This window comes from Calypte anna, chromosome 1 (assembly GCF_003957555.1).
Source record: "Calypte anna isolate BGI_N300 chromosome 1, bCalAnn1_v1.p, whole genome shotgun sequence".
NCBI classification, from domain to species: Eukaryota; Metazoa; Chordata; class Aves; order Apodiformes; family Trochilidae; genus Calypte; species Calypte anna.
Genome location: NC_044244.1, coordinates 56,863,020 through 56,890,533, shown reverse-complemented (window position 1 = coordinate 56,890,533; position 27,514 = coordinate 56,863,020). Strand labels below are relative to the sequence as shown.

General features: G+C 36.2%; 1 protein-coding gene across 1 annotated transcript in view; it reads right to left on the bottom strand.

The window, feature by feature from the left end:
* Positions 1-461: 461 nt before the first annotated feature.
* The window catches only part of IGF1 (insulin like growth factor 1), a 49,490-nt gene continuing 22,437 nt past the window's right edge, over positions 462-27,514 (bottom strand). Inside the window, exons 3-4 of the mRNA XM_008505353.2 lie at positions 9,911-10,092; positions 462-871 (exon numbers count right to left, since the gene is read on the bottom strand). Coding sequence (XP_008503575.1) covers positions 812-871; positions 9,911-10,092 — 242 coding nt within the window. The 3' untranslated portion in view covers positions 462-811. The remainder of the gene's footprint in view (positions 872-9,910; positions 10,093-27,514) is intronic.

Sequence of the window (27,514 nt, the reverse complement as noted above, 5' to 3'; positions counted from 1 at the left end):
TTTACATACTGTTTGATATATGTGTATTACTGATATGCTAAATTTTACATACTGCATTATATGGAGGAAGAAAGAAGTTACCTATACTGTTGCAAAATAATTACCTGGAAGAATCATTAATGGTTTGAGAGCCTATGTATGCTTTAACTGCTTTTAAAAATCTTTTGTCTCACAAAACGCAATAAACTGCATCTTTGCAAGAGAAGGAAAAATAAAACTGTCTTAAATGCATCTGTAACCCATATTCTGTCAAAATGCCACAGGTGGAATTAATGGATGTTTAAAACTATATGTTACCTTACTGCTGCTGTTACTGGGAATGTCATACTGTGCAAATATGAAGGGGTAGACAAACAATGTTATCAGACACTGTAAAACAAACAGCCTGTTGCTTATATAGAAGTGCAAATAAAAAGAAACACCACTTAGACAAGGCTGATGAATGACTCCAGCAGCCAGTGTTCATAGGTTAATTTAGTGCAATTGGATCCGTCAAAGGCCCATAAATTTGTAGGCTTTTGAGGGGCACAGGACTTAAAGAGATTTTGTGCAGGACATTTAAAACAGGTTAACAAACAGTAATATATCAACCACAGATTTTTTTTAGCTCTGGGCTGCTTAAAATGTTCTGTTCTCTAAAGACTTATATTGGAATGTTTAGTTGCATTGTTCATTGGGAGAATGCCCATTGGTTGAGATTGCATCAAGCTTATTTTTTTTTAAGTCTTCCAATGTTTAACAAATAATTTATTTACAGCAAAGTATCCTGCAGATGGCACATTCATTCTTCATTCTTGTGGATAGCATGTTCTTACATTCTGTAGTTTCTGTTTCCTGTGTTCCCTCTACTTGTATTCTTCAAATGCACTTCCTGAAAGAGCAGGAAAAAAAAATTAATTACTCCAGGTAAGATTTAATGGACTGTATGACCACAAAACTCATAATAGTGGGAAAACATTTATTTGTTAGAGCCCTTCTGCCAGTTCACAGAGAACTTAACTTTACAAAACTTGTGTACACTGACCTCCCTGTTCTCCTAGGTAAAACCCTTTGATTGCTGTTGTTGTTGATCTTAGCAGAGGAAACATCTGCATACTGGAACCTGAATGATCTTAGACACACGGTTGGTACCAAAGATTTTCTTTCTTTCTTTCAGAAAAAGAACTTTTGCAAAAGCAGGATGTATAAGGGGCCAGTGAACTTCAGTGTCGTATCTGCAGGGTTTATGGAGCCTCTTGGGCTTTGGTACCCAGTGTTCGGAGGTTTTCAAAACTACTGAATGGGGACTCTGTTACCTCCATTTTGCACAAATAGCATGTTAGATGTGTAAGGTTTTTTTGTGGATAAGGCCTTTAGGAGGATAAAAAGTGTGGGTTCAGTGCAACAGCTACAGTAAAATAATTTGTATTTTCAAAAAGAGACAGGGCAAATCAAGAGGGCTTTGGAATGATTAATGCCCTCAGTTCACTGTCTTTCTAGGCACTGGTCAGTGTCCAGCAGTGGTGATGGGTATGGCATATATCTTTCAGTTTGATTTCCCAGTTTGCCATGCTGGTAAATATTAGCTGGGCTTAAATCTTTGCACAACTGTTAAAGGATTCTCCATGTTTTACAGTCCTCATCCTCAAGGAGTAAAATTCTTAATTAACTGGAATCATGTCTGTTGCCCTAATAAAAGCCAAAAATAAAAAAACCTCTTTGAGAAAGGTGAGGAATGTGTATGCAGCTCACCATTGCATTATCTGTTACTTAAGCCCTAAAGAAAAGGAAAAATAGTCTTTAAAATTTAAAAAGTAATGAATTTTTGGTCTCCCTCTCTGATGGACAGAAAAAATGGAAGCTTATGTGTTGCATTACAGTAGGTTTGTGGGTTGGTTTTTTAAAGTTACTTCCTATATAAAATACTATTCTATATTTAACTTTTTCATTTGCTTCTAGTATCTATTATATGTATAATAAATCAGAAACTGCCAAAGGATCATAAAGCTTGAGGCCACATAGAGCTTATTAATTTTCACTGGTTTTGAATTGGCTACTGGTGGATATGAGTAGAACTATTATTTTTAGAATATAAAAAAAATCCAAGCAGTACTAGTAGCTATTAAATTAATTACACTCCCACCAAGTAAGAACATTGAGCCAAACTACAATGTATCATCACTGACAAGCCAAATTTGTTAATAGCACAGTATTCCTAATGAAGAAAGGAATCAGCCATTCTAGATTTTTTTAGTCTGAAATGCAATACTCAATGAAGAAGAAGAGATGAATTATCTTGTCACTATTCCCATGATCACTTCAGTAGGATACTGGCTTGTCTGATCAGATTTTGGTAGTGCCAGTATAGCATAGCTTCCTTATCACGGATCCAATACAGACAAAATAATGTCAGCAGAATTCTCCTTATCCATGAATTAAAATAATGTTTGCTGTTTTGGTGCCTGATTCTCATCCAGCATTTCCAAAAATAGCTTTTCTGTCTTTGGTTTTCCCCAAGTTGTACATTAGTTTTCACTTCACTATTCTGGATGAATTTTCAAGTTTTCAGTTTTTACTGATTTTCACCATAATCATCATTGCAGCATTTCACACAAGTCTGCCACTGTTTAGGATCCTGCCTCATGATACATCATATATGCTACATTTTATTTGCAGAAAGTCATTCATTCTTAAAGGTAGCACACTTGTGATCTATAAAATAGACTCATACATTTTGCATGGCATTTTAGTGTACTTAGATTGAAAATTAACTCTGGTGGGAAACTTTCATTTGTTTCCCAAGTGAAAATATAAGTTCTCTACCCTACTCTTGTCTGACTCTAAAAGGGCCTTACCATACAAATATTGCAAATACTAAGATGCAGCAGGGTTTCAGTTGAAGCTTTTAATAGTGACACATAGATGGAAAAAATAGGTTGGCTTTGGAATAGAGGGAAGACAGCAAGTTACTTTTAGAACAGTTTATCCTCTGGAACCAGCATTTTTGTTGAATAACTACAAAGAAGTGACACTGGTGGAGGAAGCAGTAATATGCTTGTCAGAAAATTATAACATATAACACACATTTTTAACTATGCAGTATTGAAATCATTGGGGGGGGGGGGGGAAAGTCTTAATGCCTGAATCAGGTTCTCGGCCTGCAATTTGCACCGGTATAGAAAAACTTTCCTTATTTCTCCTTATTTTTGAAAAAAAAAAAAACCAAAATAATGTAATTAGAAGAAAGCATCTGTGGTGCTTGTTTCATTATTGGATCCTCTGATACGATATTCAAATCCATACAAAGAAAATGAGCGTTTTAAGATGAGAGATTTTGCCTAAGTTAGCTCATGAGCGGAGAAGTGCAGACTGTATGGATCTTTGGAGACAGGGCAGCAGTAAGGTAACAACTCCCTCAGTGACAGCAAGGTCATCAAACCAAGAGGGAAGGGCATTGGGGAGCATGCAGCAGCATTCTTGTCCTGTCACAATGAACATCCCACCCTCACATGGGCATTAAGAGATCTCTTGCTGTATTGATATTAAAAGGAAAGTCTAATGTTTGTAGTTACAGGTGTGATATCTTAGCTACGTCTGCAGGGTCTCTTTGAAAGGTTTTTAGTTCTGTGGGCAGTGTGATGAGTGACAACAACAAGGCTGGAAATCAAGCAATGGGAGGAAGTAATTTTCTGCAGTGAAGAGACCAAGTTCTTCTATCTATTACACCTAAAGGTTCCCTCACTGGCTTGGTAATGTGGCACAGCTGTAACAGAAATTAGGATTAGTGCCATGGTGCATAGTTTGTCCTGTAAAAGTATCTGTGAGTTGTTACTGAGCCACTTAGAAAAGAATCTGACAATCTTAGAAATATTAATGAGAGTACTGCAATATTTTTCTGGTTTCTTAGTGGTGTTTTCTTAAACTAAAAAAAAAAATAAAATTATTATCATCTCCCTCTATCACTTTTTTTTTTTTTTTTTTTTTTAGCATTTATTTAAAATTTGAAGATTAGGTAAAATTTGAAAAGGATTTTTGAGAGAAACTGCTTCCTATTCATGCTTTGCTGCTATATGTATTTATGTGTATTTTCAAAATATGAAGCCTAAAGAAGAATAAGGATTAAAAATCTGAGGAAGGCCAAAATTTTTACAAGATGTACACCTTTTTGGTCATTTTGCTCAGTGTGCAAGGGGATGGACACAACTCTGTTTTTTGGGTTTTTTTTTTGCTTTCCCTTTATTTAATAGATTTTAAAACAGCCTGACTAGTATTCATATATATATATTCATATAATAGTTTTCAAGGTACCTTGTGGCCTTTAATTGAGCACAACATTGTGCCACTGGTTGTGAGCCCCTGCTTCACTCAAGAAGGTCACCATCTTCCATGGGATACACAACTGTTCTGGAAAGAGCTCTTTTTCCTTTGCTCATTTTTAATTTTTTTTTTTCAAAGTTCTATTTGCTAGTTTTCCAAGTTTTCATTTAAACTTCATTCCCTTAGTGATAAAGGGACTGAACTTTTATTAGGGTTTCTCAGCAGAGAAATAAATGAATGAAAGAGAAGCTGAATGGAACCATATACACTTGAAGACAGAACTTGAATTCCCCTTCCTGCTCCTGTTTCCCAGATTAAAACTCTAAACATAAACTTGTGTAAAATTTACTTTCCAGAAGTACTGCAAGTTTCTCTATTTTCCTTACTCCTACCTTACTAGCTGGTGTATTTTCTCATTGAATGAGATTTTAATTTGAAAGCAACATTAACAATCCTTCTCACAGTTTTAGGTTCCAAACAAAACAAAATTGCAAACAGCCTTGATCTGCAACATGCTGTGGTTTCACATCTGTTCATTTTGTTAAAAACTCAGTGACATCTTTAGAAATGCTACCATTTGACTAAGCTGTGCCTTCTTTAATAAACTCTGCTTATACATAGAACTAACTGCAACTGAACTAGAATTTTATAAGAGATTTGTACTATGCAGTTATCACTTCCTATTTTTTATCAGTTCTGGTGAGATGAATAACTAAATATCTCTTACTTTTTAACAGTAAGAATTCTACAGAAAGCTTTCAAGAGAGTATGCAAATAGCAAGCAAGTAAACAAAACAGGCTTTGGATGAGCGTAATCATTGATCTGCAAGTGAATGAACAAATCCTGCAGGTTAGTGGCATTATTTGGTCAAACGTTTTTGTTTTCTTTATTCTTTGTAAAATTATTATTATCTCTATGTATTTTCAAAAGAAATTCATTACATAAGCAAGTTGTTTCAAGACTTATAGGAATAATTGCTGGATTGACATCCTTCAGAAAACTACCTGTTTGTTTAAATGTACAAGTATTTTAATCAAGTTTCATTTTACAGTATTTTACTGAGGTCTTCTTTTGAATAATGTTATAATTAATGCAAAAAAGAGAAATACTAAATTTCACCGGTTTAATTAAGATAGTCAGAAGCAAATGAAGGGAATTTTGGGTACTAATGAATTCCTTGAAAGCCTGAAGTTTTGAGGAGATTGAAAATAGCTTAATGAAGATCAGTTTCACCACAAAAAAGATGGACTTGCAAGAATCCAAAAAGCTTTATTTTGGCTTTTTGAGATTAAGATGTTTTTCTTTGGAAATACCAAAATATTTAATTTCAGAAGTTAAAATGTGAAACTTCAGACTTTCCCTTTTCAAAACATCTTTTTTTTTTTTTTTTTTTTTTATCCATTCAGTGTAGTAAGGAGATATAAAGAACTCATTAATGTTGATAATATAAGTATTATTAATTGAAAGGTATATAAATTGAAGTAAATTAGAGAAACTGAAAAAAAGTAAAACAATTTTTATCACCTGTGGTCTTAGTGTTACAATGAGATCTAAAGTTCTTCCATTCCCTTGACTAAATAGTGCAAAACTGATGTCTTAAATTCTTAATTTTTATTTCATGCCATTTCTATAGTTCTAGTCAGTTGCTCTTTTATTTTGAAATCTGAATTGTCAGGGCAATCTCTTCCAGAACACAGAAGGACTAAACATAGAATATATGGATAGATTCTATTCTGTTTTAAAAGAATAGTTTACCTTTTACCAGACCAAATTCAGAGGAACAGAAACAGTAATTTAGTAAGTAACTATTTACTAAATCTTAGCCAGTTATTTTGGTTTTGTTTAAAATCTGCTTCACATATGATTGTTACAGCAACATATGAAGGGTATTGAAAAAAGTATTTGATTAAACTGAAGCATTTTCTCATTGACCAACCATTGATTGGTTGTCACCAAGAAGACAACTTTTCTTCCATCCCAGATCTGAGCATTTAGAACCAGAACTGTCTCTTCACTGCATATATCCTTTAGTCCTGCTTGGATGCAGTTATTTGGCACTCAATAAAGCAATCTGAATGTTTCAGAGGCCTCTCAAATGATGAACAGTGTTTTCATCACAGACTTAGATCCTGACCCAGACAGGTTAGGTGACCTCTGTAGTGCTTCAGGGAGCAGTAGAGATACTTCTTTTTAAGTAGGGTACACACACTCCTGTGAAAGTTTGGTACCCTTTAGATAGAAGTCTGAGAAAGATGTTTGACTGCTGAGCACCAGTAGAAATTGTCTATCACTGTAGTTCCCAACTTACTCAAGGCCCACAGTGCAGAAATTCAGATGGAAAGAGACTTGGAGTTATTCTATCTGTGCACTGGGGGCTTCAGGATGGGTAGGATGTAGCTACTCTATTGTGCTCTGACACACACCTCATTTCTCCCTGCAAACTATTATGCATGTTTTTTGCCTCCATTGGCTGGTCTGAAGGTAATTTTGTCGTGGGCTGAGTGCAGAAAGAGCTGGTGAAAGCTGGGCACCTAAATTAGGACAGAGTTAGAAGGTTGGGTGTGTGCTGCACTATATACAGCAACTGATACACTAACAAGGTGCTTCTACCTGCTTTCATAGAATCATTGAATTGGCTGGGTTGGAAGGGACCTCAGAGATCATCGAGTCCAACCCTTGAACCACCGTTGCGGTTGCTAGACCATGGCACTGAGTGCCACATCCAGTCTCTTTTTAAATATCTCCAGGGACAGAGAATCCACTACTTCCCTGGGCAGCCCATTCCAATGCCTCTCATTATGTCTTATTTGGTGAATCTGTGAAGTATACTGTGTGTATAATACCCCTAAGTATACCCTAACAATGCGTTTCATATTGACTTGTCAATATACTTTCATCTTTATTTCTGAGAAAAAGAACAGGAAGAATAATGGTCCTGTAGAGAAACATGTAATTTGTTTGTTAGCTCCAAGTAAGCTAAATTATACATAAAGCCTCTGTAATTGGGTTAGAACTGGTTCTTGATGTTGGCCTTACAGTCACAAATAGGCTTTTTGGGGTTTCCAACACACATTAGTTGTTGAGTGCCTGGGCCTCATCATTCAGACTTGTGTCTGTAGTGTAGCAACACATGTTTATAATTTAATGACTAAAGATACCTGTCCTGTGAGCAGCAGAACAGCCCTGCTTCACTGAAACAAGTTATTCTATGAAGTTGTACATAGGAGAAGCGATCTGGTCAAGGAAATGGGGAAGTATTCCATTTACAAAAGCAAAACCCAAATCCTGGATTTTTCTACTAAAAAGAGTATGAAAAGTCAAATAAAAGTTACATTAGAAGTATGAAAGCCAGAAGAAACTGATTGTGTATGAAATCTGAGAGTAACTGTAAATCATTTTATATATTCTACTTCATCCTGCCTTAAATCTTGCATCTAAATAAGAAAATATCAGAAGGCTTATGTATTGCATATGTATGTTCACTTTATATGCATAAGATATGTATCTCATATCTAACATAAGATTAAGAGAGGAAAATATTCTAGTGGAGAAAAAAATCTGAATATTTTTTTCTGCTCTTTCTATATTTTTTCCTCAACCTAATGTTCTCCATCAACTGATCATAATGAAAATTTCAAGTTGGTTTTTCCCATAAAGTATTTGTTATTTTATCACCAAGTTCCCATCAAGAAACATTTATGATTTTCCTCTTTGTGTTCACCTCTCTCCAGTTTTCCCATATATTTCCTTTAGAGGAGTTGTTTTCTTTAATATTTTTTTAAATTTAATTTTGTTTTCTCTTTTTCTCAAACTCTTGTCTTTTCTGTGTGATGCAGTTCTTCACTTCTCAGTCTCTTTGACTGAATTCCATGCTAATTCCATACCTTTTTTTAAATTGTCTTTTTACTGTCTTTTTCACATCTTGACTTTTTCTTCTTTTAGTTTCCTGATAGAGTTCTTCTGCAGCTAGATTCTCTTAATCACTGGGTGCACCCTCTAATTTTTTTCTGGCTCCAGTGTCCTGTCTTAAACATTGCCTTCCTCCCCTGCTGCTGCTGCAAGATGCAGGGCCTTTCTTCTGTTCCTTCCTGCTTGTAAGAAAAGTGTTTTCCTGCCTATCTTTTGAACTGAGGACAGCTGCCTGAAGGCTGACATCATTCCTTGGCTCTCCCAGGAAGGTGGTGTGGAGATCCGTCAGAGAGCTGGCAGGTATCTTGTCTCCTTTTTCTTGACGTTACAGAATGTTTTACTCATCACCTTAGCAACAAGTATGGGAAGGAGCCCACGGATTCCTGGCCAAGCCTGTTTTCTTCTTTTCCCGCAAGTCTGAAATCTATGTGTGCCCAGACAGGATTTAACCACTCGATTTTCTTGTCCAGAGTTGAGCTGTATCTGCAGAAAACTTCACTTGTTGTTACGTGTGAGTTTTTGAGATGTTCACAGCTAAGGTGGCACTTCCCAGGAAGAAACAGACAGCCTTTGCTTTAAAAAGTCAAAAAATCATGAGGAAGAGATTGAAGGATTCAGCTCTATGAACTGACTTATAGAACAGCAATGAATGCTGGAACGATTACAATTGTTCTTTTCATAAAGAGGATATTAAGGAAATTAGAATATAGTGCTGGTTTCCTGACTTCCTTTGAAATCTTAGGATTTCACAGAGTTCCATTTCTTAGAAGAAAAAAATTGCAGATAACTGCAGGAGTGGGACCAACATATGTGTAGGACAGACAGGGTCAACAGCAATAAAATATATCACTTGAGGCTTACAGCAGATGACAGGTAACATGGAAAACAGATGTTCAGAATGCAGAGAGGAGAGACAGTTGAACATAAGCTTAATGGTAGCCTAGTCTGAGATGTGTTTAGTGAACTATAGGCTCTACTGAGAAGAGAGGAGATTTAACTACAGTAATCCATTATGACAGGAACAAAAGTCAGGATACTCTGAACTACACAACTATACAGATAACAACAATGACTGTTTAAAGTGCTTGGAGAATATACTTGTTAAGCTCTAAATAGTTATAATGAAACATGTAATGATTTTAGTGACTATTCATAGAATTAAGTTTTTATAGATAAATTTAAAAAGCCTAAGTAATGAGGAAATTTTAAAAACCATCAGTTCATTGACATGTAAAATGAACATCAGAAGACCTGTGTTTTCCCTCTTGATCACTCACTCTACATATTCCGGACAAGGGAGAGTAGGTGAGGATATTCTGGATGGATCAGTTGTTAAACAGTCAGTGTTTAGTTTCTCTTTTGAAAGAAGTGTTAGGTGCTGTTTATGACTGGATGATGTAAGTACTTGAATTTTACTCCCCAGCAGCAGGATAAAGGCTCACAACTACTCGCTTAGCCATTCTGTGTCTTACTCAGTGTTTTAAGAGATGAGACTGAACACACCATTTCCTATTTATTTCGTACCACAGACACAATTTTTCAAAAACCCCATTAAATCTCAGTATCCCTGGTAGGCAGAACACATCAATTGTTTGCAATGTTAACAACCTTGACAGACTTTTCCTTCCTTAAAATAAAGAAATAGGGCTTTTTTTTCCTTTTCTTTTCCCTTTTTTTTTTTTTTTTCCTTTCAGCCTGGCCTACCTTTTGTGCTTTTGGCATATCAGTGTGGCGCTGAGCACGTACAGAGCGTGCAGATTTAGGTGGCTTTATTGGAGCACAGTACATCTCCAGCCTCCTCAGGTCACAACTCTGGAAGCAGCATTCATCCACTATCCCCTTGTGGTGTAAGCGTCTACTGCTGGATCCATACCCTGTAGGCTTACCTATTCAAAACACAAATGGAAAGTTTTTATGTTAGAAAGAAATTACAAAGATCTCAGCACCAATCATATTAAGTTGCATTGTTTTAACAGAACCACCATTGACAGTTGTCAGGGCTGCTTGTTTGCATCTGCTCTAAAACCCTCTGGTAAGATAAAGCTTCGAAATACACTCCTCAAAAAATGGCCAGTTTTGATTTCTGTGTATGGATCATTGCTATTTAAGCATTTGAGCAAAAATGTATCTTCTCAGTGAAGTATTATTAGAAGATGTTCTTGAACTGTCTCAGCATTGAACACAGAGAGAGGGAGGCCGTTTAAACTTGGCATTTCGATGCAAATGGATCTGAAGGACATTTGCCCTTTAGCTTTTGGATAAAAACTGATTCCTGAGCTGACTGACATAGCTGTTGTTTAAGAATCATAGATCGTGCAAGTGTTTTCTAATGAAAATAAACTGGTATTATCTAAACTGAGCCACTATGTGAAGTCCAAGTGAGTTCCAAAAGGAAAATAATTAGTGAATACCACTGCACAAGGTGTAAGACTTGCAAGCTTAAAAACTAGTGGAAAGCAGGAAATAGGATAATAAAGTAACCAATAATATCCAGCAAAAATAGGAAGGTGGATAATGGAACAGATAAAAGCAGAAAATTTTATTTCCTATAGTTTTGCACAAAATAGGAAATGGGACTGACATAACATGGTCTTTCCTGTGTTTTGTGTTGCAACTGCGCATCTGTAGAAACTACTTGCCTGGCAAATGTTTTGCATTTTTCCCTCAGCTCCAGTAAAGGGTGACATTTTCATTTGTAGAACTCTTCTACTCTCTTTATTGAAGTGATTTATGTTTCCTTTAGCAACAGTTGATTTCTACGCTATACTATGCAAAAAATTATAATCTCTGAGCTTGTTTGTGTGCAACCCAATTGGCTGTGCAGTGGCCCTGTTATGACTAGCTAGAAACAAAAGAATAGTAAATTCACAAAAACAAGCAGTTGCTTGCTTACTATATCTCTTAAAATTCTGGAAGAATTTAGTTTCAGACTGTAACATTCTGAAAAGAGTAAATGTTTTGACATTTTCAGCATTTAATGTTTCCATTTACAGAATGGTCCACATTGGTTAAGAACACAAAAATATGGAGGGAAAAAAAAAAAAAAAAAAAGAAAATTGCATCAGGAGCCAAAAAAAATTAAGTAATTCAATTCGGTCAGCACCACCAATTTTTTTCCTCCTTTCCCTCCCCCTATAAGTTTTATCACTGAGACCAAAAACCTGTTATTCACAGAGCTTGGCAGGAGTTCATGCTTTAAGAAACTATTCAAGCTTTATAAAGGATGAAGGCTTAAAAAAAGGATGAAAATTCAGTTTCTCTTTGGGAAATCATTGCCTCCAATGCTTATACAGCAAATTATAGGTTAATATCCATATACTTGTCCTGCAGTTGTCATTTTGAAGACAATACTGCATTTTGCAATCCTCTGTGATTAAAACATATGTCCAGTGATGAAGAGCCCTTGAGGCCCTTGTACATCTGTAAATGAGAAGACCTCTAGTGGTAAAGCATGTCTAACATTGCAGCCAGCAGTACAGTCAGCTAAGAACTAACTATCCCTAGGAGCTTTGTAAACCTAGACAATAAGTTTTTTTGAAATGCCTTTTTTTTCCCAGGGACTATAAATTAAACTAAAAGAAAAACATGCTTACTTAGTATATTTGCAATCCACTGAGGGCCTCTATACCTTGCATTGCCTTCTAAATTATTTGTTTCATAAGACTAAACAGAAAAGCATGCCAGTAGTAGATTACAATATCATTTTGCTTTGCCTGTGTGTGTGTGAGTTGTTTTCTGTATGCCACCAAAAAGTCTTAAAAACATTAGGACACAGATTTTTTATGAAAATACACTGCTAAGTAAACTTTTCCCCGGAATTTCTTCTTAAGTCTGTTAATCAGGTTGTCTTCACCTAATTATTTTAAAACTGTGCAGGTCAGGCAGACCTGATCCACATTTTGCTTACTTCCATTTAAAACATGGAAGGGCAAATTCTTTTCCTGGATATGCATGTGTAACACTTCCTGCTGAACTGGAAGTACAATTAGTCAATTGGTTAGAATCATAGAATCATAGAATCCTTGGGGTTGGAAGGGACCTCGAAAGATCATCTAGTCCAACCCCCCCTGCCAGAGCAGGGCCACCTAGAGTACATCACATAGGAACGTGTCCAGGCGGGTTTTGAATGTCTCCAGTGAAGGGGACTCCACGACCCCCCTGGGCAGCCTGTTAGGCCTACCTTTCTTTTCTCAGGCTGACAGTTTTTCAGAAGAAAATATACTCTAAAAGCTTCTGTTCAAAAATTTTTCTTTAAATGATATGATTTGGTTGATTCCCTGGCTACTGCTTATAGTAAAAAAAAAAAAAAAAAGGATGGACAGTGCTTTGATTAGTTTCATCTGGCTTATGATTTTTCTACCTAGAAAAGAAATTACATATTTAAAAAAAAATAAAAAGAAATCTATCAATCCACTAAAAGATTTCTGGATTAGTAACAGTTTGCACTTCTAAGAATCTTACAAATGGTAGCTCCTCACTTATTTGCGTATGATGTCTTCTCAGTAAGCCAAGCAGGAACTTAGACCTATTTTTGTGAGCTGGAAGTTGTAAATTCTGACTTTTATTCTCATCTACCTACTGTCCGATTGTTTGATTATATGGAAATTATTTTACGCTTAAGTGTCTGAAATTAACCATTTATGAACTTGAAAAAAACCCCAAACAACCTAGAATAACCTGTGAACCATTGCTTGCCTTATTTAGCAGTATTTCTCCTGAACTATCGTATGTATAAATAGTTAATACAAATCCTAAATCCTGGAGTCTTTCAGGTGAAAATGTCAGTGTTCTCCAAAACTATTTTTAATATTGCCACACCAGAGACATCTACAAGTTGTTTTATTTTCTGACATAATAACAATAACTCTATGAAGGAGGATGTAATATTCTGTATCGTGCATGTAACAAGTTTGGAATGGAATCACCAACAGCAGTGATGTGATCAGCACTGAAAGCTGCCATTTGCTTATAGACTTCAGTATTCCTGTATTACCTAGCATACTGAATGGTCATCCCTCATAAAAAAAGAATAACATGAGTATTGTGAAGCCAAGTGTTGTTATTTTTTCTATTTAAAAAACATTTTCTCAAGGTTTTTGAAAGACCAAAGCAATCAAGTATAATTAACATTTGTATGAAATACAAAGTGGCATTACCTAAAGTGCAGCACAGCAGATAGAGCAAATAAATATAAAAAAAATAGGAAAAAAAATATTCTTTTTCAACTCTCATGATTCGATATTCTTCCACTTTTGAGAAGTATCTGATGTCTCAATTAATTTTAAATAAATGGATTTTACACTGCTGTTTTCTTAAGTGCTGTAGTACACAAAAGATGCTATCAGAGGCGAAAATGCGATAAAGAATTACAAGGAGACACTGCTGCTTTTACAGATATTATCAGTATTTGGCCTATCTTCTTTTGGAAGGACTGCAGGTTCAGATAGTTCCAGTTCATCAAGTTACCAAAGTATGCACTCAGATCTAGGCAAGTGTTCAAGCTCCTGCATGGTCTATTGGACTAAAGAACATGTTCAAGAGTAAGTACATGCCTGAGTGATCTCTGACGTAGGGACTGACGTAACTAAGCACTTAATTGCTAGACCAAAAGCTGTCTTAGTAAATAAATGACTGGTTGTTCTGCATGTTTAATACCAGTTTTATGTTCCTTGATATTTTTTTCATGATGTTGCCTTGAAATACTGACTGATCCTGCTGTGTCAGTACATATACACCCGTATAGCTCTTTCTCGTCTTTCTGACACAATTTGAGTGCTGTTTTCCAGCTGTTATCAAAAAGTTCTGTATATTTACTCAGCCTTCAAAGTGCTGCCTGTGGACATATAACAGTCCCAGGCATTCCATTTTGTTGTCGTACACTGATTTCCTTGGAGCTTTCTTTCCTTTTTTGTCAGTTGCTAGAGCAAAAGAGGTTTCATATCATGCAGGTCAAAGTTTACTTACTAGAATTTTTGGCTCTCATTTAATCTACTGTACCAAAGATGTGAATGTTTCTTTCCATGTGCTACAAGCAGATACTAAGTCTAGTCACAATGTTTTGAAGCCTTCTGAAAGTAGGCCAAGGTACAGGATTCCAAGAGTTAAACAGCTGGCTTCTGTACTAACAGCACTTCCCTTTAAATAATGCAAAGTCAGTGGAGTAATTCAGCAGGGCTTGTTTATGCTTGATTTCTTTGTTTCTCCCTTTTCCTCTGAAATATCTTGCTGGTGCTGCAGTTTGTTCTGCACCAGTAATGGTTTCAGTGTCAGAAGCACCAGTGCAGGTGAGCTATGGAAATTTTAGTGGTCAAGCTGTGTATTTTGTGGAGAACTATAATCTGTTGCTATAGCTTTAGTGTAAAAAATTATATGAGAAATAGCCCAGGATAAACCCAAATCTAATATACTGTTTAGAGGAGTCTAGAAAGAAATGAGGTAACATGTCCTGGAGCTTTTATTTGACTGTATATGCTCTACATAGCGTCTTCCTTAGCCCAGCAGTAGAAGTCAAGATTGCCATTTAAACTGTAATTCAGAGAAACACCATAAATCTGAAAAACAGTGTACTTACTCCTAACACGCACTTAAAGTCAATCTTCAGCTATAAATGCAGCTTTTGAACTAGTGTGAAAGGTTATTGACCTATTAGTGTACTACAGTCTTGTACAGAGGAACTCAAAATCATCAGCATAATGTAATTTGTACAATTTTGAAGCATTTATACCAGTTTTGGGGCTACCTCTTTGAGGAATCCTCCAGACAATTGTTATGACCAGCTTTTTGTCTCTCATTATGTCCTGTTCATAGCTTAAAGTATCTGAATGTTTGTAAGCATACTGGGAGGCAGTAGGTCATTCAGACAGAATTTTTCTGTGGCCTGAACTACAAGGTTGAGACTCTGTGGCACTATTTTACAGGCTAGTAACTGAGCAAGCATACCCTGACTGCCTGACCCAGGGAGCTGATGGCTGAAGTGCTTTTGAGTTGCAGGTAGCATCTGCCTTGGTGCTGAAGATTTGGGATCCCGAGTCAGATTCATTTTACTCAGCTTTACTATAGGGAAATTAGGGATCTAGCTTAAGATAGTCAAGTCAACAAGCAAGTGTGTCTGGAGAATGACTTACTCCAGTTTTGAATGTCTTGCTTATAATGAAATAATCTCTTGTCCTCTGCAAGAGCCTGTGTTCTTTCATCAACTAAGGATAAAGTTACTCGATCTACTCTTAGAGTACAGACACAACTTCTAGTAACTAAACTTGAAGAACATGAATTCCATTGGGTCTGATTTGTACTAATTCACAAGATGTACTCCACACTGGTGGAGTAAAAAGCCATTCCATTTTACTTACGTTTTAATAATAATAAATATCATGACATATTCTAAAAAGCATACCAGCCAGCTTACTGTTTTAATGGTGAATCTCCATACCACTTTAACCATTGTGTTCTGTATGATCAGTTCATATTGTCATTTTTTCCATTATAGAAGCATGGGTTTGTAAAATAAGAGATTGTTGATATCACTTTTCACCTCATTGTGATCTTAGGCAAATGGTTTAATATTATATTGGGTAATGCATCTTGAGGGTACTCTCACATTTGTAATCTCTAGTTGGAAAATTATGAGTCAATGTTCAATCAGCAGGAAATGCCTGTATTTTGATACATCCATGAACTGTTAAAACAAACAAACAAACACACAAGCAAACAGCAAATCTTGTGAGCCATTGTAAAGTCCTTTAACAGAAATACCTCAAGGTTTAATTGTTGCAAAGTAGGCAATCTGATTTTCATGTAATAAGTTGCATGCATTTTGAAGCTACAATATTTAATACTTAGCTTCCATTTTCCTTCAATTTTTTGTTAATGCCAAAGAATAATTGTGCTTAGACTGATTTTTGTTTGTATTCATCAAAATGAGCATATATTAGCATTTATAAATGCTCAATGAATGAATGCTCTAGCTCTGAAGTCTAATTTAATATGCATGAGAATAGAGGATAAGCTTTATCAGTATGCACAAGTAAAATCTGTATGAAAGCATAAGCATTTGTTAATATTGAGATATTGCACTAGAACTACTGCTTTGTAGAATAGTGGATTGCAGTAATCATTGAGTCTAAGGTAAGATGTTTGCTCTGAAATTCTAGGCCAGTAAAACTGGGAAAACATAGGCACTTGATACTGATCTGTAAGAAAAATCTATCAGGACTTCATAGAGTGTTGTGCCTGAATAATTTAAGATTTATAAGCTGCACCTTACGAAAAAATGAAATCTCTCTCATGTTTCAAATGGAGAGTAAAATAACTATGTTACTTCTTTAAAGTCTGTTAGCTGAGAGATGCAGATTTATTCCAAAAGGTATCTTAATTTTTAATTTATATGTCTGTGTTTATTTAATCTTCCACTTAGCTAAAGAAGGTAATTTTTTCCTCTAGAAATATGCTTTCAGAAGCATTTTTTTTCTTCATTGTGTATTTCATTGGAAAAAAAAAATCTCCTCTTTCCTTAAACTTATTTCCAAAGTAAAGCACTTGTAACAATTTCCTCTCACATATAGCTGCACTGTACTCTGCCCTTTTTATGGAAAGGCTGCTTTGGAGGCCATTAAGTACCCTAAGCATGTGATAGAGCCATTATGCTTCACACAGTAGTTCCTAAGCCAGTTGCAACATGTGAAGAGAAAGACCTGTAGTTTTGTGAGCAGTGCACTGGGATATGAAACGGAAATTTCAGAGTTTAGAATTCTTTTGAGGAAAAAAAGAAAAGCAGAAAGAGTGGGAAACAATATAATGTATTATTTTACACCAATTCAGTGCTCTGGAGGGTGAAAACCTTGCCAGCCTAGCACAATTTACAAGCCTACGTCAGATCCCAGGGCTGGAAAGTGCCAGATGCTGCCAAAAAATATATACTTTGGCAAGGGAAATGCTTTGCTGGAGAGAAATTCACTATTGCAAGAATAACCAGGTTTATCAGGGTTTAGGACAAGATAATTAGAAACCAGTTGGTCATTGCTGTATTTGAATGTTACCCATTAGTGCATCAAAGAGGAAAATGATAATGCAGTCATCCAGCCATAATGGGCATACATTCTCTCCTTTTTACACGTGCTCTCACAGTAAATAATTGCTGCTTACCCTTCTGTGTGGTGGAAGGGTGATCAATCATGATAGAACCTTTCCTACCCATATCTCATAGCCAGTGTAAAACTCCCTTGTATTTGGATTCCCAAATGAATAACAATGCAATAAACATCATTCGGTGAAATCCTAGCATCTCTAAAGTCATTGGGAAATCTTTTAGGTCAGTGATGAATGAGGTGCCAGAAGCTGTGTATATTTAAACTTTTGATCCAAGGTTTATTAAAATCAATGAAAATGGTTCCATTGCCCTGAGACAGTTTGCATCATGATAATAAATGATCACTTGTTTTTTTTTCCTTCCAACCTTACATTTCAGTGAGTAAATGTTATCTTAAGGGCATCTAGAGAGAATTGCAAAGAATGGATGTGATTCCTTGAGGGAGGTACGAACAAAACAGTCTTTACAATGTGAAGGAGAATGGCTTCTACATGGCTAATGCCACTGACCCTAGAACAAGCAGTACAATTTTTTTCACAGAGTGATCAAGGTGACTTACTCTGTAAGTACTCGTTGGCAGTCATATTCTGAGAAATATTAAATAAATAATGTGGTACTCCTGTTCCTACATTTTGGAATCAGTCATCAGGTTAGAGGCAGAAGGTGTGAATATCTGTTGCATTAACTCCTGTGTAATCACAGAAACCATTCTATGATTCTATGATAATGCCTTTCACACTATCCAGGAGTGCACCTATAGGCACACTTTAGAATTTGTATTTCTAGTTATAACTCAAGTAGCGCTTACAGAGGAGTAAGCAGTTGAGCACAGGTCACTGTCACCTTATCCACCATGGAGGCAGATGGTTTTCACTTCCTTAATAGAAACAAGAATGACAATAGAAAAGAAGGCAGGAGGGAGAGAGAAGATACTAGCAAGGGCCTGGCTCACTTCTCACTTATACCAGTTTCGTATTTTTCTAATGGAGTTAACTTGAGTCAATTTACTCAAATGTGCTCTGAGCTTTACAGCTATAAGTTCTTTTTAGTAAGATCTGACATCATTGCCAAGGGCTTTGTCAGCAAGAAGCATCCAACCTCATACAATGGTGCAGCAACAGAGCATAAGGAATAAAAGTAACTTAGTAACTTAGATTTTTACCTGTACCGAACTGTCAGCATCTTGTTAAACTTTCAGTTATTGAACCTTTGTGTACAAGCCAGAATGACATTAATTACTTCAGAAATTACTGTAAGAGTGGTAACATGATGTAATGCTTTTGATAAAAGTCCAGCATGTAGTTTTCTTATGGCCAATGTTGTAAGTGTGAATTATTTTCCAGCGTATTGACTTTTGACTGTCAGCTACTTTTGGCACAACGGGGTACTTTTACTTGTGAAGATTGACTTATGAGATTCCTCATTAGCAAGGACACATTAACCACTAGATTCAAAAAAGGAATGAAAACAGAAAGATTAAGAGGCAGATTTTTTTATCCTCACTGATGTTAAACAGTACTTTATCCTAAATTAACAGAGCACTTTGCAGAGGAAAATGGTTCTTAATCTGAGTAATACTTATGGAATTTACTTATCAATTATTTGAGCATGAGAAGGCTGTGACAGTGCCAAGGACTGAACGTACATCAGCGTAAGAACCAGGCCAATGCTTGAACTGTATACCTGTCCTCCCTTAACCTTTTTTTTTTTTTGAGTCAGTAGGGCATGTAAAAATCTAATCTTGAAATGAAACATCCCTTTGAGGTCATGATGCTCCTGTTAAACTTGTCTAATGACATTAAAAAAAAAATTGAGGCATTCCAGTGGAGTATATAGTAATTAGGGAGTGAGGATGAAATGAGTTTTGCCTCGCTAAAATACATCATTCATCTTTCACTCAGACTGGTTTTATACCAGTTTTAGCTCCATTCCATAGTGATTTAATACTGCAGTAGGAGCTAGGAGAATCAGTTGTAGTGGCAGGAGCATGAAGAAAAAGTCACTGCTGAATAATAAATTAAACGACTCTTGTTCTATTTGACCATCTTGTTCTACTTGACCTTGTTATTTCTGAAGACATGCAGGGTGATATAAAGGAACATTGGTGTACTGCAGGGAGAAATTGGTTCCACTGTAACATTTGAAATGCCAAACTGCAGTTTCTGTAGGGTCACTGAAAATGGAAGTGCTTCTAGGCAGTAAAGTTGGTTTATGAAGCAAATAGGAAGCAATCCTTCTTTTACAGGGTTGACAATGGCATCTCCAGTCACAGTTTTTAAAAGGGAATGTGGTTTCTGAGTAGATTTTTTCAAGTTCTCACCTGTTAAGTTTCAGTGGCTTTTCAGGGAAGGTCAAAGTTCATTTCCATTTAAAGAGAATTTTTTCTAAGTAACCAGTATTATTCCTCTCTTTTACTATTTTGTAACTATAATCCTAACTTGTTTAGACTTGATTAATAATCGAAACTTAGACATCAGTTAAAGATGTTTTCCAATGGCTTCTCTTATTTGGCAATCCTGCTGTACTTTTGCTTTCTAGGTTTTTTCTGTGGGGCATATAGGAATACTATAAAATGGCTCTGGCAATGTTGAAGTTTTCCTGGCTTTTAAATTCCTTGGCTTTTTAAATTCACTGACTTCATTCGAACCACAGCTTTCTGCATCCACAAACATTTAAGGTAGGGAATTCAGTTCAGGAGAAAAGAAGTAGGATGAATAAGTGTGCTCACAATGCTGTACACTTTTTCAATTATCACACTGGTGTACCTATGTGTAAGCTTAATAGTGACTGTAAATGCTTACTCTCTGAGATGTGCTTCAGCCTACAAAATCATTCTCCCCAAAACTGGGCCAGAGGTTTTGCACACCATGACTTTCACTTCACTAGGCTGAGTCCATCTCTGCTCTGGATCTGTGGTGATTATGCAAAACCAAAAGATTGTGGAACAATGAGAAAAATACTTGTCTTAAGCAGGCATGGCCAGTGGAGGGCTTACATTGTATCACACAAAGTGAGAAAGTAGAACCAAGTTATTCCTAGTCCAAAGTGCTTTTCTAAGGAATCTCTTTTGGAATGAGATTCTAGGTTAGGATCCATTTTGATGGAAAAAAACCTTTAAGAACATCAGGTCCAACCATTAACCCAGAACTACTAAAACATCCCTAAGTTTAATTTTTACACATCCCTTAATTCCAGGGATGGTGAATTGACCTGTATTCATTATTAGAAACCATAGCCATCATTAATTCTCAAGCTTTTAATACCCATAGTTCAGTTTATATTCATTTGAATGATAAAAAATCTTGACACCTGGAGGGCTTTAAAGAAAGCTTTTGGTCATCTGGAAGTGTAGATTCTGAGTTGTGTCTTCGACATCAGCATCAGTACTAAAGTCTTCTCAAATATTTTTCTTGTGAGTCTTTAGATATTTAGTTCTCTAGTTAAAAGTTAATTGTATTTGAAATTAAAGTTCCAGTGTTCAAATATGACAAGAAAAGTCAAGCAATACAAAGATTTTGATTCAGGCATACACATCAGGTACACACATTTTTCCTTAATGAAATAATAAATATTTTTAATAGTAGTTCATTGTAGTTGATTCTACAATTAAATCTGATATTAATATACATAAACAAAAGCAAATAGGCTACCAAACTTCTACACTAAAAAAAAACCTAACCACCAAAATCCTTGTAATCTCTTTGCTTCTTCTGTCTGATTTGATATAACTAAAGGCATGGACAAATGTCATTTTCAGATATTACAGATGTGCAGTTAAAAAGCTATTTTTTAAAAAAGTAACATATTAAAATTGAATTTGTCATTAGCCAACCAAATGTCATGAAAAGAGTGGAATAATCTACAACATTTCCTTTGACTCTTCCTTCAGTAAGTGCCATTGCATAATTGTGATAATACTTGCAACCTCTTGCACTCATAGTGGATGTAAATGTCAGCAGAACAATGTTTATTCCTCTCACTCCTTCTTTACCAAAGCTTTTTAGAATTCTTTCCATTGAGAGTGATTTTTGGATGTGACCATTACTCTCACTAAACCTTTGGTCAAAATGTATACCAAATGAAAGTTTCTGTGGTTTGGGAAAGTTGGATTATTTTTTTTTCCCTTGTTTTTCACTTTGAATTCCTCTGAACTTCTCCTTGCTGTCCAGAAAAGGAGGTGCCAAAATAACCCAAGGATGCTGTGCAGTTCTTACTCTGGAAGTAAGAAGTTCAGCAAGTTTAGTGAGAGTGGCTGTTCACATAAGAGTAGTTCCAGTGTAAGGGCCTTAATCAGAATAACACTTTCATTTTGCAGAGCTCACTTTCCCCATCTGGGCAATTCAGAAAAGTTTCAGTTCCGCACCCAGGGTATAATCCTAAATGGAAGTAAAATGAAGGCACTTCCACTATTCTGTTTGTCTAAAATGGGTCTTAGTTTTCTTTTTTTGTTTCCAAATGACTATCTAAACTGTGTGTCTTGTGATTTTGCCTAAATATTTGCTATCTCTCCTTATCTGTCAGATGTTTATGCCTCTCCTGCATTACTTCTTGTCTTTGTCTAATACCAATTTGTAACTTTTCTAATGGATTTCCTAAGTTCATTCCAGCATTCTAGGTATTCTTTGTTTATCCCTCAAGCAGTTAGACAGCTGGTCATTATATAAGCTGGTATCAATTTAAACTTCATAATTGTTTTGCCTTTCCAACCAGCATCATAAAAATACTATGCAATCAACTATGATCCTTCTAAAGATTAAAAGCACACACAAAAAGTAGTGTATATGGTTTTCTCTGTGCAACTTCAGAAAAGTATTGTTTGTAAACCAGATAATTGAAATGTATATCTCTTTCTAGAACTAGGGACAATAAAATGCAATTGACATAAGCATCATCCTTGACATTTTTTTCTAATCCTAGGGATACAAAGAAAAACCCCAAAGTTTTGATACAGAAAATAGCTGCATGTTAATGACCTGTGTGGGACTGCATCTCTAACTTTGTCTCTTCATGTGTCTGTTTCTCTCTGCTTGCATGATTGTCATCTTTTGTGAACAGCTGCAATGCAGCTACCTTACAGAATACTACAGGTACCACAGAGGCATATACAGCCTCTCCAATGGCTTCTTGGGTTTTCAGCTGTAATGGGAATATTACATGAATCGCATGGTGTAGTGATATATATAGAAATCTTTTCCTATATCATATGAGATAAAGAAATGGAGCTGCTGTAATTAAGATATATCACTAGCAAATAGAACTGGAATTTCCTCATATTCTTTATATTATAGAGGAACTGGCTACACCTCTGGAAGATTTGAGTGACCAGCACATAATAATATTATTATTAAATATAATATTATTTACCCTGCTATACAGGGTCTACAAAAAGGTTTTTTGTCCTTTAAATGTTTTTTATCAATTGTTCTTAAGGTCAAGCTCTCCTGAAAACAAAAATATTTAGTTGAGAGGGACTGCAGTTCATTTCTGCATCACTCTCAAGTTTTTGGATACCTTTTTTCAATTAAGACCTGTTTATAGCCAGTCACATACTAGCCCTGAAATCACATTATCTATACCACCTGTTAAGATTGTCTGTAAGTATATATACCTTTTCCCCTTCAGTGTTGAGATCCAAGAGCTTTAATAATTATTGCAACTTCCATCTAATGTGTGTTTCTGGAGTGCCTGGAGATGGACAATGGCATCACAGTCATTGTTTTGTTACCGAGCTTTTGTGCAAAGTCTGGACAAGGGTTTCAGCTTCTCCTTTACACTAGAGGGCTCCTTCACCTTAGTTAGCACCGTGCCAGTGCCCACATGTCCAAGTAGTTGGAACACTTCACAGTCTAAGGAGATGTCCACGCTCCAGGACCTAAGAGTCTCCCTGTCCCCTCACAGAACTTGCTTCAGTATATTGTGACATTGTCATCTCATGGGAAGTATCAGACATCAGAAGTATCAACATTGTGATAACTTTTTCTTCTTCTTACTACGCTAAGTGGAAATGGAACTATTTCTGAACAACGAGAAGCTTGGATGCCCTCCCTGCTTTGTTCATCTCTGCGCGTGAAAATGGTGAATGCCATAACCGAGCCATTTGGAAAACTGGAAATCTTACCTTGAGTGTTTACAAAAATTATGGTCTCTAGGTAACGTTTTTGGAGGGTATTGAAAATCATGTTGCTTGACTTTCTGCTGGTGGAATGCCTTCCTTAATTTAATTGTAGAACTGGGACCGGCATTTTTACAGACTGCAGCAAATGCTTATGTTAGCTCTTCATACTGCAGCAGTTTTTCCTTCAAGTACCTGCACGACAGTGGCTCAAATAACAGACAAGAACTGGAAAGTGAGAAGAAAGCTGAACTGTCAGAGGAGGTAACCCCCATGTGATAAACACTCCTCACTGTTTTTAGATCAGAATTTCAGATAATTTTAACCTGTAAATACTCTTCTGGAAAACAAAAAATAACTTGGTAGGGAATATGTGTAAGTCTCAAAGTAAACCACTTCTCAAATATCTGTCCTGTACTCTGTCTGTTGGCCTCTTTTCTGCATTATTAATAGTTTTCTTAATTGTCTGTGCAGGACTTCTTAGCATTAATCAGGGTAGGCATTCTCCACGTCTAGCTTTAAATGAAGTATCACGGTAGAAACCCAGGAAATTTACAGACAAAGTAGCTGTGTGCTATTGTTTAGTAACCTTTTCTGTTTCTTAAATAACACAACTGTATTCAGTGTGAGGGACAGTATTGTCCTTCCAAGTAATGGTACTAGAAATTGCTCCCAAAACACCGAGTTATGCTGATATTTTTTGCTACTGATCTCCACAGCTTAAGCACTTAAGCCCTACCCTGCTCTTTGTCAGCTTCATGGTTGGGAAATGTCACTGGGGTGACAGCTGGTGAAGGGAAGGCAAAGAGCAGAGAGGAAGCACTGAAAAATGCTTGGAGCACGTTGCTATGGGGTCGGGAGAAAAGAGGCCAGAAACACAGAAAACAATATCTGGGTTTTAAAAATCCACAACGTGTTCCATCCTAGGTAAAAGCCTGTTTAGTACTGGTCGTAATTAAACTTAGCTGCATCATGAACAGCATACTTATCAGAACTCCTGGCCCTTCTTCAATAATGCAGCAACAAGGAAGATTATCCTTCCCCCTACTCCAGGGTGACGTCATTGTAGTGATAAGTAGGACTTAGGAAAGGTTTATGTTCTTAGCACTAGAATTAAAGAATCTAATGCTCCTTTTAATGTAATAATTTCAAGCTCCACTAATTTTCAATGCTTATCTTGCAAGATCATTAGAAAATTCAGAGAGAAAAAGAGTGGGGTGATCCAAGGATAAATAAGCTGTCTGCTGTAGTGTTCCTCCACCAGTGTATCACATCTGGCAAGCATCTACAAGGTCTTTCAAAGTGATATACTGTAAAATTACTAAGAAATGCGGTCTTTAAAAATTCAGACATATTGTTAACATTTTAGTGTTGAAGCTGGTAGTAATTATTGAGTACTATATTGGTTTCCTAATAGAACAGATGTTCTTAATTTATTATTTCACATTGTAAATTTTCACATTAGACACCATACTGGCTCAAGATAAAATATCAGTGATAGGACACTTGCGCTTTCTTTCTGTTCAGAAGAAACCAGACATTATTGCACCATGTCCTGTATCTTGTTCAGATTCATTTTGACTCATTTCCTTACAGAAATTGCTTAAACCTCTCCAGAGTTCTTCATGGACCGCTCATTCATTATTGTCTCAGTGCTCTGGCACAATTATAAAAAGTCATACTTGGTGGATGTAGAAGAAGAAAGATTAAGAGTCAGCTCTTCTGGATGGGCCATATGGCATCTGGTATAGCTCAAGCTGGAATCAATGTGGGGCAGCCCAATCCCTAAAGTACAATTCATCCTGTCTTATTGCACAAAGTGCATATAAGTGTCTGAAAATTAAATATTTCTGCAAACGCTAACTAAACATCCTGTAACATAATCATCAACTGAGGAGCAGAACACAAAGTTTGGTAATCGTACACATAAATTATGATTGTCACCAGAATATTGTCACTGACACTAATAGTTGGAGCAGATAAAAACACCTAAACTTCAGCTTGCCTGACACATTCTAATAGTAATCTCTGCTTTAAAACTGCTATAACTGAACCTGTACTGAGTTTCAGGTTTTGTGTATGGTATATCTTTGATATGTTTTTGAGGGATTATTTTTGTTTTCTTCTGGAACAGGAATGGCAAAGAGAAAGGTGCAGCTAAAACCATTGAGTTATTTCTGACAGTAAGATTAGAAGCTGCATGATTATGCCCCTATTAAAATGTAACCTTCTTTTCTCCTAGGAGTATTACTGCTTCTGTGATGTGAAGGCAGAATTTGGGGAGGAGGCAAAAAGGAAATGCCAGTGGTTCAGCTATACCCACTTGTGTTCTGCATGTGGAAATTCACCTAAAAGTTGTAAATTTCCAAGATTCTGAGGTATTTATCAGAAATGGTAGGTGTAGAGGATGTAGATATATGTATATATTTATTTATATATTTATAGTTATATTCACTGGATATATAACACTGGATTTATCAGCCCAATATTAGTATTTATCAAACCAGTAGTAGTATTTGTCAGTTCAGGTCACTGAAGACTTGTATCGTCACAAGTGTTTTTATACTCCCTCTCATGAGAATTTCTAGGACTTGCTATCTAGCATCTCTCCTTCTCTTTAGGATGGTCGCTATCATTTGTTACTGTTACTGTAAGTAAACCTGCTCTCTGATATTAACATTTCCCCGTTTGAATATTGAGGTGAGATTTCTCATAGAAATTTTTTTTTTTTTTTTTTTTTTTTTTTTCCTGGGGCCCTACTGAGGTTGAAGGTAAAAGAGATGTGGCTACTCTGTGGTTAGGTGATCTTGGGTGGGTATTTCTATAGAGATGCTTCATGGTCTGCCTCACAGCCTGCTTTAACAGGACTACTTATATAGTTATGCATTGCCATGTAATCACTAGTGCACAATGCAGTCACTGCCCAACCCAGATCTGGTGACAAAAATTGGACACAGTTACATGTGCTGTGCATTTGTGAGAGGAGAACTGTCCTTGAAACCTGGTTCAAACATGATTCACCCTCAAAGGAATCAAAGTCCTAGTTCAGGTAAAGTAGCTGCCAAATACAGAACTTTATTAGCAACTTTTAAAGGCTCCTCTGTCTTAAATTATGTTTTCTTTTGATTCATCATTATTACCTCTTTCCAGATGAATTTTTTCTGCCTTGCTCGTAACAACTTTCTCTCACTGCTAATTCTTGCCTTCTTTTCTTCTACATGTAATTCTGATGGATAAAGACTGTTTTTAAAAGAAATATACTAGAGTGAGGACTCCTTTAAATTAGGGATTGATATCTCAAAGATCAGACTTTTTAATTCTATTCTTCCTGCCTTAACAACACTGGAAAACTTTGAGCAGAGTCTCTGTGAAATCTGAAAAAAGAAAACTTCTCAACTGATTTTCCCAAATCAAAACTATTTAGTAGTTCCGAAAAATAATACCTTCACAGTTCATTGACACAGCATTGACCCAGAACTAACAGATATCCTACCTGCAGGGAAGTCACTGACTTCAGGGAAGTTAACCTCACAGGAATATTGATAGAAACAGGGCTAGGGAAAGAGTGTGCAAAGCAAGTGCACTCTTCTCTGAGGCGACTCTTTTGATTTATTGCCTCATGTCTGTGTTAGCATTGGCAGAATGTTATGGAGAATGAAAAGAAATTGCTTACTAGGCTCTACCACTTTATTGAGAGCATGCAAGGAATTAGAGTGAGAGCACAGTATTTTGTTGCTGGCAGATGTCTGCTGGGCTTTACCATTTTACTGGGGTGGTACAATTCAGTTGTTATGACACATCCAGGAAGAAAAACAGAAAACACGAGCTCGAGGCTTGGAGAAAATTAAATGATGATGACTCAGAATTTGCACCCCAAACTAAAATGAAGATTGAATTTGTTTAGCAGAGGACTCTGAAGCACACATGAAGAAATGAGCTTCCGATTTTCTGGAGCTTTGTACAGATCTTCAGATGAAGAGGGTAACATTAGAAAGCTGGTGTCAAGGTGAAAGGCAAGGATGATTACAGATAAACTGCAAGCTGAGCATATGTGTTTGCTTCCATCCTCTTTTCAAAAGAATTCTTTTGTTCAGTGTGTAGTCAGCCCCAC